The sequence below is a fragment of the Ambystoma mexicanum genome, chromosome 10 (assembly GCF_040938575.1).
Source record: "Ambystoma mexicanum isolate Mex_15411 chromosome 10, UKY_AmexF1_1, whole genome shotgun sequence".
Lineage (NCBI taxonomy): Eukaryota > Metazoa > Chordata > Amphibia > Caudata > Ambystomatidae > Ambystoma > Ambystoma mexicanum.
The window spans coordinates 71,472,089-71,492,994 of NC_090932.1; the positions used below are offsets into that span (position 1 = coordinate 71,472,089).

The following is a 20,906-nucleotide window of genomic DNA, read 5'->3' on the forward strand; positions in this document are numbered from 1 at the left end:
CACCGGGTGCTAATAGACTTAAGCACTTCTGGAGCATAATTCTATTGCGGTGTGTCTCTCTCTGGTGAGTGATACATTTTTACCCTATCTTCTAATATTCAAAAGTCCAAAAAGTCTGTCCCGTAGAAGCAAAAGACGCAGTTTCATAGTTAGAAGAGAAATGCCCCCCACTAACAGAAAACAGCAAAAGTCCCATAAGAGTCGAGCAAGAAATTGAGAAAAGGGCAAGAAATTAAGTTAATTATCAAGTAACAATAGACTGATTTCCAAAACGAAAAGGTCAAGAAGTTCCCATCCCAGTGGTCCCGGTGCTCTTGCTTCTCTACAGAAGTTCAGCGGCAGAAAAGGTATTTTCATACATCAGGCAAAATATTCTGGCAATCCTACGATACAAACAAGCAGTGGCAAACGCCAGCAGTTTGGGCTTTTATGGAGGCGTGGGAAGGCAGTTGCCAGTCACTGCTATAATGGTACTACCTAGTCATAAAATGGCAACAGCTGGCAGATGGCGTGATTATCTGGCATTATATAGCAGTGCCCAGCAAATGGCTATCTAATAACCAAATGCAAGCGAAAACTGTTGGCTTTGTCAATGCTTGTTCTTAACAGGACTTCAGTTCAAGAACAGATCTACATCAAGTAGCTTAAACCACATATACGTCAGAAAACGTTGTCACATGAATAGTAGATTTAGAGATTAACTCTCAGAAGACCACTTGGAAATAACAATGTCCTTCTAGTGAGATGTTACTGTACCCTGATGACTTGCACTGGCCGGGTGACTTGTGCACACTGCTTTCCCCCAGGACAGGGCTGGACAGCCCTGGAACCACTCACCAGACCAGCTAGATAGAAAGGGGAGGCGAGCAACCAGAAACACCAACATGTTATGCAATCCAACCGAAGCCAGGCTATGCCCTGAGTTCCAAGATAAGAATACTGCAGTACTTGGGAGGGTGGCTGCGTAGCCCTTCTGGGCGATTATAGAACAGGCCAACATATCCTCGCCCACCAACCTTCTATACTGCCCCCACTCTGTTGGCCCCTGTATCAATAAAGTAGAGCTACAGCCCCCTCAGTGCAACCCCCTTCACCTGGCAGACCTGAGCAGGAGCCAATGCACACCTTTCCAGGACTTCCCACAACTCCCTAGTTAACATTTCCTTTACCCGGCAACACACACTTTTTTAAATCTAATATTTGCCACGGCAGTCTGCTCGACTAATTGTTTCAAGTTCTTAAGGGTAACAGACATGATCTATCTAAATACTGCTCATAGCACAGTACCTCTTTGCCTTTAGTTGTGGCATCCTGCCATCACGCCTTAATTGGCCCCAAACCTTGCTCTGCCACAGATGGCTGCCCAGGCTTCCTTTCATGACCCATGTTAGGTAGGGACTGAGTCCTCTAGTGACCTTCTGTTATTTCTCCAAGCGGTGAGGCTGTTGATTTGCAGGGAAAGGTAAGCCTTCTCCTCATTGGTGGTGCATTGGTCAATTACAGGGCCCATGTGGCGCCCATACCGGTTTCCTTGAAGGTGGTGATGGATTATTTCCTCTGTGGCAGTCATGGACGGTGTCTCTTTTGTTAAGTGAGGCCCACCCTGCATGGGTGAGTCCCAGTAAGCGAGTCCCTCGCGAGTCCTCGTCCAGGGTCCAGCGACCTGAGTGGGGACAGAGATGGGCTCCAGCGCACTCTCCCAGCGCTCCTTGGGCGCGCCGGACGCAGAAGCCAGGGACTCTGCATGCCTCTGGAGCCCGGGGTGGGCCGCATGAACCTTAGGGTGAACCTTAGGGTGCTTTGCTGTTCCTGTGCCTCCATGCATACGTGGCCAACGTCTGGATCTTCTGGGCACACCTGGCCTGGCCCATGGATCAGCTGACATGTCCTCTGGTCATGTGGTGGCCAGGTTGCACCAGGCACACAGCTCATGCCGGGCCACTCCTGCCATGCATGGCCCGCTCTTCAAGTTCGTTCAGCCCTCAGGGGATGGAGGGTGCTTGAGGCCGTGCCCACCCCCACCAGAGAGCACCGACGATGACTCCCATTCCTCTCTTCTTTCTCCAGCCATCCTCTCCAACTGTTGTTTTCCAGCATTCTCAAGTTCCTGGAATAAAAATGGCAGGCAAGTCCATACTCTCTGGCAGGGGGGGATCTACCCATTGTCTTCAATCTGAAGACTCCAGACGTTCCCCCACAGTGAGAACACTGTGGTACAGTCTGGTGAGTCCAATGAAAGCACATACCCACTCAACAAAGCAACTTTAACAAATCTTTCATTGTTCCTAGGTGGTTATTTCTAGGACTAGCCTCCTTATTTATTTATTTACTGCTCATTTATAACACACTTAATAGCAGCACGTGGTTTGTAATCGAGGGATCGGGATACAAACCTGTGTTGCACTGCGTACCCTTGCTTCCAAGACCAACACATTTCCCCTGAGCTATCATTCCCCCCTTGATACCGTTAATACAATGATACCTGGAACTATAAGTAACTCCATACCTGACTGGGCCCCATTTGGGCAAGGGGTTAGATTATTTGTTTATAGAGAGCGCTCAAACGGACACCAGGAGGATGAATATTGGTCATGGAGGTCAGGGTGTGGGTGGGTAAATAATTGCGTAATAGCCACAAGCTGTGTGTTCCTCCTCACATGGCATCTCCCTCCCATCTGTACCATGATACCATAGTTTCAGCTGACTGCACCGCCTGGAAGATGCCGGCGAGAAACAACTCACAGAAAGGAATGCATGGATGAAAATAGTGCCCTCTTCCCACACCCGGGCAGAGGTTACCCCAGGATAAGTAGAACTGTAGAGCAGACAGATGTGACAAGGAAAAAGTTACCCATGTACGTGGCCTTCCTGGATTCCCCCCATGTCTTAAAGTGGGGTGAACAGACTAAGGCTATGGAAAGAGGTGAGCGAAGGCAGAACAGTTCTTAATTCCTTGGATCTACTGCAGGAGGTCAACAGCAACTCCACCTACACTGCGTATCTCATTTAAACACTTCAGGTCATTGGAGAAGATGTGGCACAAATCACCAGACCTACAAACGCACTACTAATGTGTGTAGTCCACTCCACCTTGCTGACCAGGAATGAAATTCAATGCAGCACCTTTTTCAAGATCTGCAGTTAGGTTTCAGGGACCAAAAGAGCAAGAGATGAAAGGAGTACCACGAGATTAGCAAATTATTTAAGTGGGTTGTGTAACATGAACGTACAGTATTTTTGTAATATGGACACTCAAACATGTAAATAAAAAATAATAACAGGAAATACATTTGTTCTTTTAATACTCACGAATGCATTAGGAATTGCTGTGCTATGCTGGGGAGGCTAACGGCTTTACATAATGCATTTCGTGAAACACTGTAGAAATCAGTGTGTCTCGTTGCTAAAAACCCGAGCTTAGAGAATGGCTTAGAAGAAAGGGTGAGGTTGTAACAAAATGAGAAATGCAGGATCAAACGTGGAGTGAGCAGGTCCAGTATCGAAATGCGTGAGCTGGGATGCAGAGGAAGTGTTGCTTCTACGTGGACCAGGCCAAGAAGAGAATGTGTGCAGCATGTTGCTGTGGAAAAGCATTTTTGGATTTGGCGAGATATGTTTTAATTTGAAGCAAGGGTTTTTGTCCTTGAATGCTTGAAAGGAAGAGCCCAGCCGACAATATTAGGTGTTAAGCGAGGTCGCAGGATGGGTAAAAAAAAGCCATGCTGGTCCGGTGAACATATGACCTCATTACGAGTATGGCGGTGCAGGAATAAACGGATATGTCCTCATTACGAGTATGGCGGTGCAGGAATAAACGGATATGGTCTCATTACGAGTATGGCGGTGCAGGAATAAACGGATATGGTCTCATTACGAGTATGGCGGTGCAGGAATAAACAGATATGGTCTCATTACGAGTATGGCGGTGCAGGAATTAACAGATATTGTCTCATTACGAGTATGGCGGTGCAGGAATAAACGGATATGTCCTCATTACGAGTATGGCGGTGCAGGAATAAACGGATATGGTCTCATTACGAGTATGGCGGTGCTGGTATTGCAGTGGTTACTCTGTTACCCTTGCATTACAGCCACATTACTGTACCGTCGTGCTACAACTTGTGTGGCAAAGTGGAGGATTTTCCTCCTGCAAAATGCTAGAGGTAAATCCTCCACCTTACCACCAGAAAAACCCAAAATCAACAGAATTACCACGTGTGGTAGTTCCACCCAAAATTCCTATGAAATCATGTGGACTGAAAAAAGGGGGGATTTACACGACCAAACAACACTTGTGATCCTGCGGTAAATCCACAGTACCCAGTGGTGGTAACGATAATTCTATTTGGTGGTATTTCTGCGGATCTACCACTGACATGCGCCAAACTTGTAATGGGGCCCATCCTTATGGAAAGGGTAGCACCGCCTAAGTTACTGTAATAGGGGCCTGCATGCTAACCAAAAAAATGCAAAGAGAAAAAAGGTTACTGTTGACCTTCTGCGTTGCAGCTGTTGCAGCTGTTTCAGATGCATTTTGGACTGGAAAATACTTTTTTTGTGAATGAAAAAAGGGGCCTGCATTTGCGCACAACGAATCGAAGAGGATTTGGCCTATAATCATTTTACCAAATAAAAGGGATAGCTGTGGCATCCCGAGAGAGATCTCACGAACACGGCTTACCTTCACAGACCTGGGAAAGGGGATCATGGGAGTCTCGGGTCTAAAGATTAGGCACGTATTCCTGGCACTCAGGCGTATGGTTGCTGGCGATATTGCGATCCCGCCCGGACGGCCCAAACCAATTCAGAACAGTTCCTAGTTATGTCGCACCTAGAAACACTTGTGCACAGGCGCGTAAAAAATGACCTATCATATCAGGTGTTAGGACCAAATGCTCCACGTGGTGAGAAGAGGAAGTAAAATGAATGCCCTTCTGGGCATTAGGGAACAGCAAGTGGTGAGGATAAACTGGCACAGGTGATCCTGCTTTATTTCTCGCCTGCATCGTATAATATTGACCCCATTATTCTCATGAATCATCGTGCACATCAGTTGGGATTGGCTGGCCCATCCTCGAGCTGGATTCGGTGCTTCCTGATGGATATTGTACAACAGGAACAGGTTCCTGGTTATCAAATGTCCACCAATGACAATACATTTCTTCACAACCATGATTCGATCTCTGGGTCAAGAATGTGGTCAGAGTTTGTTTGGCTCCACTCAAGGCTTCGGTGGTGGGCAACTGCCTTTGTCGTAATGCAGGCGAACCAGAGGTCCGCCTCACAGACTGTGTAGCGTCCCCAGGATCCTGCACTTTCCCTGGCATATGGGCTTGGACCTGCCACCAAACCTGTCGGGGTGGATGCATTTCAGGTGCACTATTCGATCTTTCGATAACACAGTCATGAAAAACACATGTTGAAGTTGAGCCTGAAGGCCAACATCTGCCTCCGAACTCAGCCCTGCTCCTCAGGCCATTCTCATCCTGACTCAGACCCGGTGGCAATACTCAAAGTGCAAAATCCCCTTCCCAGCGTAAATTGCGGGCTAAGAAGTAATGGTAGAAAACCCAGAAAGTAGATCATCTGGGACCTAAGAAGAAGTGATCTCCTACATCTTGGAGACCCGAACAGGATTGGCTACTCTTATGCCTACAGATCAAACTGAAAGCTCTTCCCATCATGTGGAGGTTGTATGGCCTGACCTCCCCGTATCAGTACCATTTCTTCCAACTCAGGCCTCTTTTCTTTGATCACTGTTGAAATATATTTAATGTTATCGTTCATAGCCTGAATCTAGCTAGAGAGCAGCGAGGTGCATCACAGCGTGCGGAGGCCAGTGCTGGGTATGGTGTCTAGTGACAGTAATGGATTACTCTTAGTGCAAGGATGGAAAAATGAGGATTTGGTTTTGTGTGAGATATTGACGGGGTAGACGAGTTTCTAATGTTTTGCAGAACTGGAGGATGGTGAGAGCATTCAGAACCTGCAGCGGGATAAGTTTCCAGAGGGGCGGGGCGTAGCAGGAGAAGGAAGGTTTGCAAATCTTCGCTTTGCGGCTAGTTTTGACTCCAACTTTTCGATGGATTTGCCTTGGCTGGCAGAGGTGTGGAGTTTAGCAACCAGGCATGTTGGTGTTTCGTTCACAGCGAGATCATACAATTACTGCGACAATTTTACTGCGCCAGCCAATCATGTCGATTTCTTTTTTATTTTCGACCCCCTTTTCACTGCATATATATGTGGTGGAATGGGTACAGTAAATAATTAATATGTGAGTCAGTAGGGGTCTGGAAGGGGCCTCCACCCGCATATATACAAAGATACGTTCACAACTACTTTGAAGATGATGCAAGCAGTTTTGCGTGCAGTGAGGAGGGGGGATATGGTTCAATTTGCTGGCACCAGTAATTAGGCAGGCTGCAGCCTTGAGGGGGCCCAGAATTTGATGACATTTCGGTTTTTTTTTTCTGATTAAGTTTTGTTTGTTGTAATTATTATGAAGATTATGTTTCCTTGTTGTTTTATCGAATGGACTTTGAATCTGTTAGTTGGTTAAAGCGTACGCAATAAACAAAGATTATATGTGTGCTCTGAGGCCTGTGGGCATGTGGCGTGTAATAAATATTAAAATAAATAAATATATACTAACTAAATATTAAGAGTGTGGTCAGCCCGCAAGGGAGGGTGTTCGCTCTCGCTTAAGCAAACAGCATTCTTTGTTCAAGTAGAGGCATTTCATATTTCAGTAGAGACTAGAATAGGGTACCGCATATTACAGTAGAGTACACCATATATTTTTGTAGTGAGTCTTTTTTTTAAATAATTGATTTCTTTCTTTCACTATATAGTTTTCTGTATTTTGGAAGCATTCGTTCTGTGGTTTCCAACACTTTATTAAAGAGAATGCCTTTTTCCTGTTAGACATATTTTATTTTTGCCACTTTGTGTTTATTGCAAATTTTTCAATAACAACCAAAACATCCAAGAAAAAGTAAACAACCCCAACTGAGAAACCACCACCCCCCCACCCAGCCCTCCCGCACACCCGCCCCCTCCCCCAACCAATGAGCTACCCAGGAATCAACAAGACATACAATACCAAGAGTGCATAGAAAGAAGAGCCTCAGCACAAGTCCAAATTAGACTTATCCTCCACCGTTTCCCTTCGGTGACGACCCTCCTAATTCCAAGAGGCAGGCCAAGCACGTCCGGATTAACCCCCCCCTCCCTCCGGACAATGCCCACCGACTCAAATCCAACCAAACTTAGAGCATGAATGCTTTACAGTCCTCATGTAGCAGCGAAATTGTCCAATCCTGCAAAAACGAAGACTTATTATCATTGGCAATAGCAGTTAGTTTCTCGTATGTGAAAATATTCAAAAGCTTATTGAACCATTCAGCTTTTGTGGGGGCCTGGGGATTCTTCCATTTCTGAGCTAAAGCCATCCTCCCGGCCCTCAACATCGCCCCAGTCACCCTGGAGCAAGGCATTACTCTCTGGTACGGGAATACCCAGCAAGATCTCCAAAGGGTGTAGGGACGGGCACATTCCCAGTATGTCCTTAATCCAATTTAGGAGCTCCGCCCAATAGACTTGAATCACAGGGCACTCCCACCTCATGTGGAACCTGTTAGACATATTTTGTCTTTTAGTAGTGCTTTGTATTTAATTTGTAATTTTAATTGTTAATTTATAATGCGCTTAATACCTAGAGGTTTTTAGGACCCGGAATCGAACCTCTGCTGCTTCACTCGTCTGGTTTCCAAGGCGAGCACGCTGCCCTTGAGCTATTCTCCCAAGATTAGTCATATCAATCATGGGTGTACCAAATGTTACATGTTCAAGAAGGAGGCAGGTTTTGCCCCAACTTATATGACATAGAGATCTTACCACTGGGGCAGAAATGAAGCAGTCTGATAATTTTGCTGCATGACTTCTTGGAAACAGATTTTGCCTCCAAAAAAGTCCCATCTTTCAAAGCTGCAACACTGAGCATGTTTCTATGCTCCTTGTTTAATAAACAGCAACAAGGGAACATCAGTCTTTGCGCTGCGTTCCTGTCTTGTTTTTATAACAAATTCATTTGTTTCGGGAGGATAGCTCAGTGGCAACGCGCTCGCTTTGGAAGCAAGACGGCACAGAGTAACACAGGTTCAATCCCCGGGTCGGCGCTTAGAAATCTCTGGTATAAAATAAAGCACGTTATCAATCACCAATCATAATCATAGTGAAATGTGGAGAAATGCTAGGCGACACCAATTGCAGCAAAAATGTGTGTTTTCCACACGTATTCTACAAGAAACAACAAAAATGTTGCTAAGTGCACTGGTGCATTTATCTCAGCGCCGGTGCAAACCTGAGCTGATCTGGCCTCAAAAGTAGAAATGCCCGAATCTTGTGGCGTTTCCATACCTACCAACATGGCCAATTCCCTATGTTAGTCCAATTTCAACTGCGGGCAAGGCACACACAAAATGCCATTTTACAGATGTCAATGTCACTGCGGTGGTCCCAACTACTTCAGCTTCAGGTCCTTCTTGTTAGACAATCCTGGCGACGCCTCTGAGTCCCTCAAGTCCCAGAATGCAATGTAAAAACAGGACTGGGGTAGCATCTCCGGGGCATGGTTAGGTGTGAACGCGTGATGTTGGGCTTGTAATTCACTGGCCGTGGCCTACGGTGTGGTTGACAAAGGATTGCGAGGCCCTGGCTGGACTGGAAACCTGTCAGCCAGCCTGTCCAGAGTATGTAAGAAGACCTGGAAAGGATCCAGGAAGGGTGAACTGGAACCGTGTGGCAAAACTAGGTACCTTTGAAGGGCTGCAAGGAGAAACGAGCCAGACCCAAGAAGAGGATGTTGCAATGGTGGCAATTTGGAATATTGATGTTGCAGTCATGAAACCAATATCTCTGATTTAACCCCTTAAGTGCCAAGGGCGAGTATGCTCGTCCTTTTTGCATAGACTTGCATAATAGCCTGCCGTTGCATTGCTGTTTGAATTACTGCAATTGCACTGACCAGGGTTCACTGCAACAAGTTGTTGGAACATAACCACAGAACAGGTGCGAATACCGTGCTGTCCAACAAAACAGTGGAGGTTTTATTTTTAAAGCAAAAAATATAATGCGACCTAGCAGAAATTATACCTTATACCAATTTCTATTGGTCTAAATAATTGTGCGAACTTTTCAAACAAAACTATTTTTTGTTTTGTTTACATCTAGCAAAGATACCAATGTAAAGTTAGTACATAAAATTCATTATTGAGAATATTTGGCTGCCTCTGGAGGCAGGACATGGCTATAATATTAGACAATAGAATTCATGTGTTCTTAATTATTGTTGTAAAGTTTTACTAAAATATTGAAAAGTTGATTTATTCAGCTGAACCAATAAAAAATACAAAAATTATACCTTTATTGGGCTAAATCTTTATTTTTGTCTGCTTGCTCTTAAGACCACATGCGTGTCTTTAAGTGGTAACCCTTGGTGGCAAAGTAGCTGATCCGTGCAATCAAAGGGACGCGGACGAATAGGGGGGTGAAGCGGTCAGGCAGGAAAGGGAGGAGCAGGGCTGGCAATCAGCTGGTAGTCGGGTGAGTGGAATATGTTCATAAAATGGCCAGGTGGGGAACTTGAGGAGCATAAGGGACAAGGACGGGTCAAGGAGAGGGAAAAGCGAGATTGCAGAGTATGTAGACAGGAGGGTCTTCGGGGGCAGGGGCGTTTAGGTGTGGCTCTAGACTGAGCTGGGACTGGAACAAAAGAGGCACATCAAAACTGATTATGGCAGACTTGCCAACCCTACAGATTATGGCAGTACAGGGCATACTACTTTTACGGTCTTCACAAGGCCTGCTCAGTAGTAGTTACAACCGTTGTAATTCAACCTCTTCCTTGAGTGGTCTTTTGAGTGGGTTTAAGATACTGAGCCACAGGAAGAGAACATAAGTCGATACAGGAGTGCATATTACCGGATCCATTCTTGACAGTGGTATCTTTCCTCCTCCTTTGCCTACTTTGATCATTGCAGGGCATGTCCATCTTCTTCCCAGTTCTAGTACATGGTTCTTGTTTCGGTATCCTGTATTATCAAGAAGTTTGCAAATGTGAAAATATATTTCCTGATTGGGAGGTGAGATACAGAGGGGAATTGATGGACCTTTTTGGCGGCTGACTGATTTGCTTCTGGTCAGAAATGTCCTGCCGGAAACTTCTGCATCGGAAGCATCTTCTCTGATCCAAATGTCATGTCATTTCGTCAAAAGTCACATGATGTCCTTCCCTGTGATGTCATCATTATGCTAATTGCTTTTTCTGAAGTTTGAAAAATGCTACCACTTCTTGGTCCAAGATGGAAGGAGACAAGAGAGTCCCACACGGGCCTCTGTGCCTGCAAACACTTGGGTGGACTTGCTCGATAGGCTCCCTGCTGAGAAATTCCTCATTAATAACCCACGACAGATGAATTATTGCAGCAGTCCGGCTGCTGAGGACTAACGTGTTAGGCACCTAGCATACTGGCAGGCGAGGTGGGGCCGGTTACTAAATGAACTGTTGGGGCAAGGGGGATGTTCAAGGTAAAGAAGGCGAATATCATACAGGTGGGCTAGCTGGAGATCCCACTTCTGGGATTTTAGGGATATTATGGCACAATAATGTGGTTAAATAGGGTTGTATTAATACTCTCTGCAGGGCTATTACAAGTGTCTTCCAGCCAGGGGCCCAAAAGGAACGTTATGGAGTTGCCAGCATGGGAACCCCAAGGGTGCGCCACTGATCAGAATTGAGGCAACTCGGAAGTGTACGGAGGTGTCAATACAGGGATTTAAATCGGTATGGGGCGGGGGGGTAGAGGCTCTTCCTACCTTTGGAGGAATTTGACATTGTGTTACTAGGAAATGCATAGGGATAGGCAAGTGACATTGCAGACCCTTTCACCCCTCATGACACTACAGGAAGTGACGTCACAAAGCGACCTTTGACTATGGCTCCTTCACAGAAAGCAAAAATCAAGAACATTTGACCCAGATGAAATCGGAGTAAGTGATATAACAATAACAGTGAAACTAACAAGTACCTTCAAAATCGTACAGAAGCAGATACAAGGACAAAAGTAGATGAATCGAGGGTGCGCAGTAGCAGCTATTTGTGGCCTCCAAATAATGCCACTGCCTTTGGGTAATGTTCCAACAATGACTCTCTGGTTCTTGCTGGATGGTGCCTGGGGAGGCACAAAACCGCGGCCCTGTACCTCTCATTCCATTGGTGCGATCCACTTAGGAGGCAGCTCAGCTGAAAGCTTGGGATCTCATGGCAGAGTTGCAATGATAAGGTTGACAACTCAGACCTGTGACCACCCCTAAAGATGCCCCGTCGGATGTTAAATGTTAAAGGTATTTGTACCGCGCACCGTCACCAACAGAATTGGTCCCCAGGCGCAGTTATATCTAGGTGTGGCCATGCTAACATTCATAATGTTATCTAGGAGTGGCGCAGGCTGGTGTTCACAGTTCTAAGTGTGGCACATGCTAACATTCGGGTTTCATCTAGGTGCGGGTATGCTATCCTTCAATGAAAACCTATCTAGATGCGACGCAGGCTAATGTTCCCATTCTACCCAAGTGTGGACATGCCGACATTCACAATTCTATCCAAGTGTGGACATGCCAGCATTCACAACTCTATCCAGACGCGACGCAGTCCAATGTTCACCACTCCATCCAAGCGTGGACATGCCAGCATTCACAACTCTATCCAGACGTGACGCAGTCCAATGTTCACCATTCCATCCAAGTGTGGACATGCTAATATTTACGATACTATCCAAGTGTGGACATGCTAGCATTCACAACTCTATCCAGACGCAATGTCAACACATATGACCAGCCCTTCTCTGAGCACAAGGCTTCAGTATACATGGGGGCCCTGGGAGTATTGGCAACCAATGAGCCTGGTTTCCAAAACCACCCAATGATTGCAGGGCCTGGTGGCGGGGTTGGCACCAGTGTGAGGGAAACGGTCAGTAAACAGCAGGGCATGAATTCTCCCCTATTGCTGCCATGGAGCAGAGGCTAACTGCGTCCTTCCTGGCAGCTCCGACTGGCCTGCCCAGGGCCGCATGTTATTTTGGGAGTGCAAACTACCCAACCAGGTGGCAGGAGAGCTGCCACTAGCCCTTATTGATCCGCCGAATGATAGAGTGTCACATTTTCAGGGTATTGACTGTCGATATGTATGAGAGAAATGTGCATGCAGTGTCTTTCAGATACACCCGGTATTTACAAAGTACCATTCATGCCATGTGCATGACGTCGGCATGATTGGGCCTGATTCACGTATGCTTATAATGGGGCAAATCAGGAGATGCTTCGTGCACCTCAGATTTGTACCAGCGCCCTCATACCTGGTTCACAAGGGTAGCCTGGGACACCCCTTTCAACCTCACATGTAAGCAAATGGCGTGTCAGCACAATCGACCCTAATAACCACAAAGAGTCAGGAGAATGGGCCTCATTACGAGGTTGGAGGTAGTCATGGCGCTATTAGCACCATGACTACCTCCAATACTGGTACCGTGTCCGGTCCCGTTCAATGGGGACTTACCAGTCTATTCCGACCTTTGCGGGACCGGTAAGTCCCCATTGAAAAAGCCATTCCCCATTCCCATTTCAGCCCCCATAGGGCTCAATGGGAAGGTGCTAATAACGGTACCACAAATTGCGGTACCGTTATTAGCTCTGAAGTCCCTTAACGGTTCCCTTCCATAATGCCTGGTAGAACCAGGCATTAAGGAAGGGACCCGCTAAGGGACCTCGTAGTAGGGCGTTAGGGGATTACCGGCACCGGTGCCCTTACCGGTGCCGGTAATCCCTTACCGCCCACCTCATAATGAGGCCCAATGTCTGGCCCTGAGTGATCTCAATGGGGACACAAGCCACCAAGTGGCCATTGACATAAGGGCATCTAAATATAGCACAGACTATGCACTTTTCTCAGATGCCGGGTGCAGCGGGGGTGTGGGGTGGTTTCGTGAGGGGGGGGCTGTTGAACTGCAGCCCCCTTGCATACCTCTGTCCCGGCACTAATGTATGACAGGCTTCCAACATTCACAGTGGTGGTGTGAGTGCCTTTGACAATGACAAATGCTGAAATAGATAACAGCATGTCTCTCCCTGTTTGAGGGACAGACATGTAAATGGGACCTCAATGGCACGTGCCACTTTTGTCCCACTTTAAAAACAATGCATTACAGGGTCAGAAATGCCCCTGTCATGAATTCTGCATCCCTCTGTCCCTGTTCCAACAGGCACAGAGGAATGGAATTGCTTTCTGAACAGTTTAATGTGCTTCCCATTTGAGAACTTGGAGTGCACCTTAAAATGCGAAGGAGCACACTCTGATTTCCACCATTGCACCGAGGGGTAAAAATGGGCGTTTGAATGTGTGCCTCTAAGGTGCCCTCTTTGAATTATGCCCACCATATACTGGTGCAAGTACAGGGGATGCGCGCGTGCATCCCATCAGATGTGCCCAAACACGTTTTGAGACTCTGACCCTTGGCCTCTAGTAACTGACCTTCCCATCAGCCAATCAGCACAATCCTTCATTCCACATTGCACCCAGCAAACATACACAGCAGCCACGCGAACTGTCTCCTAGCACACACCCACTCAGCACTCTGCACTTGGCAAACCACCCCTCGCCCTGCAACCCCCAGCCGCCATGCTCGCAGTGTGAAAATATTAATGCACGACACAGAATAACAACAGCTGGAATACCCTATAATAGCTTCAGTATCCCTTGGGTGCAGTTTGAAATTTAAAAAAAACTTTTATAAGTAAATTATTTTTAAAAAATTATCGGAGATCCTCTTTTTGGCCTCGATTACCAAAATAACTCTGTGGTCTTCATGGCTCAAATCGTGAGTATGTTTCTCCGTCCAATACCACCTATCCTGCACTATAGTGCTTAGTGGTGCATTTGCTGAACTATAACCCCTGTTTCACCACGAGCCACAGCGCCTCACCTGAACTTCAGTGAGCAGTTCTGCCAATCGAAAGGGAAGTAGTTGACATTGATGGGGCACGTGCTGCGGAAGATGGCGGGCGGGAGCCAGTAGACGTAGCCGGATTCGTAGACCAGCACGTTGCAGTAGTACGCCACCTCAAAGAGACCATCGTTGCTGGGTAACAAAAGAGAACAGTCTTTCCTTGTGAACATATTCCCCGTTTTTAAACACAACTGGTGACATTTCCCAATGTATACTTTTAGATTAGTTGTACTTGTTGTACTTAATACTGCGGTTGGCCTGTGTTTGAGCAACACGAGCTTTGGCATGTGCAGTACAGGAAGTGCGCTAGATTGCTCTGGTCACACAATTTTGGAAAACCAACAAAGTTTAGATCAGAACCCAGGTTTACTAGTTCCGCAGTTGTTAACCATTCAGCCGCATTCATCGTTAATAACCGGGGAGGGACAATGAGCTTGCAGCAAGCAAGCTCATTGGCCCTCGCTGGTTGGTATCAACTGACAGCGCCTTTCTCAGGCCGGTCGCAGACGTGTCCTGGCCTCCATTGAAAGGGAGAAGAGACTATATGTAGTCCCTTCTCCCCATTCCCTGGTGGCCATCTTGTTTGTTTACTTTTTTCTTGTTTTTTGAATGGCCACCATGGAAAAGGAGAAGGGACTATGTGTAGCCTGAGGCCCATAGTTACAGGCCTGAGCAAAGTGAGGGTCTTAATACAGACACTCGGGCATTATCTGAAGCCCCCACCCCGTGAGGGGGTTATTGCTATTAGACCGGGACAATAATATTGTGTTTTTTAAGTTGTGAGTTGTGTTAGGTTTTCACTGGCCGCCATGGAAAGTGTGACGGTACTACGTATAGATCACGAACTTATAGAATTTTTGGAAACAAATTGTATCATTGGCCCAGAAGATGGACTGTTGTAAAGTCCGAAACACTTTGGCAATACACTGAAATCCCCTGATGCTACTTTGGATTGGTGACTTTGAACCAAAGAACTTTATTATATTATGTTATTTTGTTATTAACGCATACAAGAAAAATGGACTTTGCAAATTTATGGGTGAAACAAAAGTCTTACAATTGAGAGTGTACTAAAACAAATCCTTTGAGACAAACCAACTATGTTTTGGACCTTGGTTATGTTTATCAAGAATGTACACCTTGGTTGATTAAAATAACCCGTTTAGGGTCTTCTGATTTTTCAAATGTTGTAAATCATTGTATGAATGAATTGATTGTTACATCTTGTGAACTGAATTAAGTGCATGACACACAACTGGTTGTCATACTAACAATTAACTAGATGTTATACACCTATCTCAAATTCCATTGAACATTTGCACTTCGAAATCCTAATATAAAACCTTATAACAATATGCAAAACTTTGAACAGCAAGCAGTGGGACCGGCATTAGACCCTGCATGCCTGCAACATTAATGATTTTGGGATTGAACTCCACCTGGAGTGCACTAAGGGTTGGCACGTAGCAATACATGCCCTCTTTCCTAGGTACTACGTATAGACCCTTCTCCCCGTTCCATGGTGCGGCCATTCCTTTTGTCTACTTTTTTCTTCATTTTTCAATGGCCACCATGGAAAGGGAGAAGGCATTACATATAGGCCCTTCTCTCTGTTTCATGGCGGCCATTTTCTTTTATTTTTTCAGTTGCTCCTAAAAAAGACAATATTAGTACCACGGTTTTAGGGGCTGCATACTAATACCAATAAGCCCCTCGGTGGGGGGGCATTACCGCTTCAGGTAATGCCTCGAGGCCTGCATTAAGGCCCTTGCCTCAGTCAAGCCTGTAACTATGGGGTCGGGGCATTATCTGAATCAGTAATGTCCACCCCATCTTATTGCTTAATTAATGCTCTTCATATTTTGAAGGTAAAATGAGGGTAACACAGATTCAGGTAATGCAACAGTGAGTGAATTAACTGCAATATTGGTGGCGTAAGGTCTGATTTGTACAGGAATACACTATGGAGAAAGCAAAAGAATGCATGTATGTAGGCATGGTGCATCAAGAAGGAAAACTTAGACGGAACCGAGTGGTGTTTAAAGATGTAAGGCAGGCGCTCTGTTGCCAGTCATTAGCCTCTCCTCCAAATGCACGTTTTCATGACTCCATCAATCTTAAGGGAGGCTGAGTTTCTTTGTTTTTTCAGGCGTGTCTTCATTTCTTTTTCAGGTGTGGCAAGTTAATTAGCTCTGAGGATTCTGGTACTTGTATTTTTCTCACGTGCGTTTGGAGGAGAAGCTAATGACTGGCAACAGAGCGCCTGCATTACCAATTTTAAGCATTGTTCCACGAGTCCCGGGCTCAAAGGCAGCAGCAGCAGGGCCATCATGCCTTACAGTGTAGAGCCACAAACATGCCTTTCCCCACCCCCCATCAAGGGGAAAATTTGTGCTATGGAGGGAGTTGTTTCCAGTCACCTGCCAGTAAAATCAAGTGCGAAAAATACAAGTGCCAGAATCCTCCGAGTCAATTAACTAGCCACACCTGAAAAAGAAATTAAGACAGGCCTGAAACAGCAAAGAAACTCAGCCTCCCTGAAGATTTATGGAGTCATGAAAATGTGCGTTTGGAGGAGAAGCTAATGACTGGTAACAGAGCGCCTGCCTTACCAATTTTTAAACATGGAACCGAGTGGTGTACATGATAAGAGGGATTTGAGCGTGGGCAAGTTGGACCCTGTGGATGATGATGGCTAGTGTTCTAGTTTGGTGGCTGGTGCTCTAGTGTTTCAAGTGCTAGATGAAGAACTTTCTGAACAGTAGCAGTGTTTGACGCCTTATGAATGTCTGGTTGGATGCTGTCTGACAATATAGACCCACCCCAGGAGGAGGCCTGTTTCTCTGGGTTTCTCCTTCCGGCATGTGTTGGTTTGCAGTCACACGATAGTGCGGTTTCTGGTATTGTGTTGACAGCCTGGAAATGGCTAGCTTTCTAGCTAGGTGCTTGACTGCAATGCAGGCTGTCTTTGAGATGATCCAGACGGGTATCCTTAGCGGTGTAGCCGCCTTAGACTGGGAGAAAGATGATCAAACTATTCTTCACCTGCAATTTGGCTTGCAGTAGTATGCTGCATGGCTCTGAGTAAAGCAAGGGTTGAAGTAGATAGGCTTGAGAGGAGTGTGCGCGTCCTGTCCAGGTGCAGCAGTACTAGGGATTGGAAGGCAGTTGTGCAGTAAGGTGGTGATAGGAGGGCTATTTTTTGCATGGGTGATGTGAGTATGTGCGGCCTGACTGCCTTGATAATACCTTCTCCCATCTTCCCTGCACTTCATTTGAGGGATGGTAAAGAATAGGAAATGATCCAAAAACGACACTGCACGCCCACTGGAACCAACTCTGAGGGGCACTTTCAGGAACTAGGCAAAGTTATCAATGGGCCATTAAAGCAATAGAACCTGAGGAGGGGGGCATTACTGGTTAGGTAATGCCCCTCCAAGGATTCTATTGCTATTAGTACTCCGACATGTCATACCAGGGTAATAATAGCAATTTTTCTCAAGTTGTGAAATGGCGTGGAAACCATTTTGAAACTCGAAAAAAAAATCTAATAAAATGGCCGCCATGGATTGAAGAGAAGGGACTACACGTTGCCCTTTCTCTCTGTCCATGGTGGCCATTAAAAAGAGTGAAAAAAAGTAAAGAAAGAAAATGGCCACCATGGAATGTGGCAGATGGACTACATGTAGTCTCTTCTCCCATTTCATCTCGGCCGGGGAAGAAAGGAAACAAACTCTGCGGGACTGAGCACTCCGAATGGAGCACTTCAGGTGAGTCTTTCCCGGCCAGGTAACGACCCAGCGAGGGCCAATCAGATAATTTGTAACAATCGGATTGTCCTTCGTCGGGTACTAATAACTCTTAAAGCCTGGTGGGTTGGAAAGAGCACAACACATGCGACCACTCACAGCTGTTTGCCTTCCCATCAGGGACTTTGGTTGCCTGCTGGACCTAATTCTCACCATCCTACCTAGCAGTTGCCAATTGGATCTTGGTGTAGACTGGATGCGTTGGTTGAGTATGTCAACAAATGCGGCCTTAGTTTTAAATTCTAGGCTCGTCCCCTCCACTCCAAGCGTTGACTCCATCCTGGTTTCAATAAAGAATGTCCTTTCTGCTTCATAAGGACCTGAATATTGACTTGAACATGCAGGGTGTTCTCAGCATTGTCATTTCATGTGATCTTCAGTGTCACCTGGAAAGGAAGTCTCTGACTCGCTGATAATTCTTCAAAATGTAGGAATAGTCCTGGGATGATACTTTCCTGACAGCAGTGTGGGTTGATCTCACTGGGGTGAAATTGAGGGCACTCTCTTTATCTTTCCCCTGCCCTAGATTTGGCTGAACATCTCATATCACACTTGAGTGTGCTTACTGCAGTAGGATGGATTCTTGATGTGCAGGGGGTGCACGCATGTGTGTAGATAAAGGGGTGGATCAGACAGGTGGTGCGGCAAGGTGCAACATGTCATACCCATGAATTCTGAATGAAGGATTAGAGTTCAATTTGCGTCCTCTGCTTTTAGACGCTGTCACAAAATTGGAAGATCAACAGTCAACTGCTACAGTCACCATTTAAGCATGTGCTGTAGACACCTTCCTACTCACTATTCACTCAAACAATCACTCATAATCAAAAGCCACTTGCTGCTGCTCTTCAACATACTCACACACTCACTCACAAGCATTCATCCACTTACCCTCATGCACTCACTCACACACTCAACTCATTTGTGTGAAATCATTCACTTGCCCTCATGCACTCACTTACTCAAACTAACAATCACTCGCTCACTTACTCAACCAACTCTCTGAAACACTCAACTCACGTGTAACCATTCACTTGCACTCACTCATGCACTTACACACTCAGACTCTCGGGGTCGTCCTTTCCTCTTACTTGTTCTCCAGGATGATCTTGGGCTGCCAAACCATGTCGGCGGGGAGACGGATTATATCAATGTTGTAAAACTCGGTCTTGTTCCAGGACAGCCTTGTGTCATACCAGCCCTGGGTGAGACAAAGAGAAACACTTTATCCACATGCTCTCACCAGCCCTGGGAGAGACAAAGACAAAGACTTCACCCACATGTTCTCACCAGCCCTGGGAGAGACAAAGACAAACACTTCATCCATATGCTCTCACCAGAACTTAAGTCAAAGTGGATTTGAGCATGAGCGATATATAATCCAGTATTTGATAGCAGAGAGACAGAAATGTTTGACCGTAGCTTGTCAGACAAGGAGGGAAAGGAGAAGAAGATCTGAGTATCATCAGCAAAGAGATGATAGGATAAGCCGTAGCAGGAGAGTGGGGAGGTAAGGCTGTTCTAAGACACCTGGAAGTGTCTGGTGGTGAGATATGAAGCAAACCAAGCGAGGGCATTATCCCTGATGCCTAGGAAAGATGGTGTTGAGAGAAGGTCAGAATGGTTGATGGTAATGTTTGATGGTATTGAATGAGAGGTCGAGAAGAATAAGGATAGATACATGGTTAGCATAACAAGCAGAAGAGATCTAGTTGCTGACATTGAGTTGAACTAACTCAGTAGAGTGCAAAGGTTGAAAGCCAGACTGAAGAGGATCCAAAAGATTGTGTGTGTCAAGGAACTCAGTGAGTCGGTTTAAAACTACACTAGCTAGGATTTTGCAATAGTGAGGTAGAAGAGGGACAGGACAATGGCTGGTGGGACAGTTGGGATCTAGGCCAGGTTTCTTAAGGATAGGGATGACAGTAGCCGACTAGTAGGATGACGGAAAAGTGGCCCTGTCAAGAGAGGAAATGAAGAGGGATGTAAGATATGGAACATTGGGAGCAATGAGTATCACTATGTCTGAGGATAGAGGGTTGATGGGAGTACATGAAGGGTTAGCCTTGAGGAGAGGCTCAAGAATTTCATCCACGTTAGTGGGGGCAAAGGAAGACAATGTCAGAGAAGAGGAGGTTAAAAGTGGTGGAGAAAAGTGAGCGGATGGGGGATAGAAAGTAATTTACGAGGGTATTTTTAATGTTGGAAATGTTTGAAGCAAAGTAGAGAGCTAGACCGTTTGCAAAAAGAGTAGAGGAGACGGAGGAGGGTTTAGGAGGAGAGAGAATTGAGTTGAGAGATTTTCAGAGGTGCCTAGATTGAGAGGATTGAGATAAAATGAGAAAGAAGGAGATAGAAGTCACGTTTGGCAGACGGAGGAGGGTTTAGGAGGAGAGAGAATTGAGTTGAGAGATTTTCAGAGGTGCCTAGATTGAGAGGATTGAGATAAAATGAGAAAGAAGGAGATAGAAGTCACGTTTGGCGGACGGAGGAGGGTTTAGGAGGAGAGAGAATTGAGTTGAGAGATTTTCAGAGGTGCCTAGATTGAGAGGATTGAGATAAAATGAGAGAGAAGGAGATAGAAGTCACGTTTGGCAGAGTCGAGAGCAGAGGAGGAAACTGTGGCTTCCGGTTTAAATGCTTGGAAAAATTGTCAATAATAGAAAATAGCAATAGCAATGAAATGGGGATGCTGAAATCCTTTTCTGTATAGCTACATGCTCAGGCTTGACCATGAAACCCAGGTGACCGATGACCTCTGCTTCACTCAGTACCATGGACATGCATTGATGTATGTACCATTTGGAATTCGCCAAGAAAAAAAATAAATGTTCCATTGCCCATGAGTGAGTGCCCTTGACAACAACCGACAACCATCTTCTATAGAAATCTAGAATCCCTGCATCAACTTACGTGTTCAATCCACAAGTTGGTCGTGAGGGTCTCATCAGCCTCTTTCTGCAAGGATAAGACACAAAGACATGATATCATCACCACCAACTCTGGAGGTCAGCACACCGTAAGAAGACTTAACACA

General features: G+C 45.9%; 1 protein-coding gene across 1 annotated transcript in view; it reads right to left on the bottom strand.

Annotated features, from left to right (window-relative positions):
- LOC138491166 (acetylcholine receptor subunit delta-like) overlaps positions 1 to 20,906 on the bottom strand; it is a 129,873-nt gene that overhangs the window by 56,806 nt on the left and 52,161 nt on the right. Inside the window, exons 3-5 of the mRNA XM_069617541.1 lie at positions 20,783 to 20,827; positions 18,961 to 19,070; positions 14,037 to 14,192 (exon numbers count right to left, since the gene is read on the bottom strand). Coding sequence (XP_069473642.1) covers positions 14,037 to 14,192; positions 18,961 to 19,070; positions 20,783 to 20,827 — 311 coding nt within the window. The remainder of the gene's footprint in view (positions 1 to 14,036; positions 14,193 to 18,960; positions 19,071 to 20,782; positions 20,828 to 20,906) is intronic.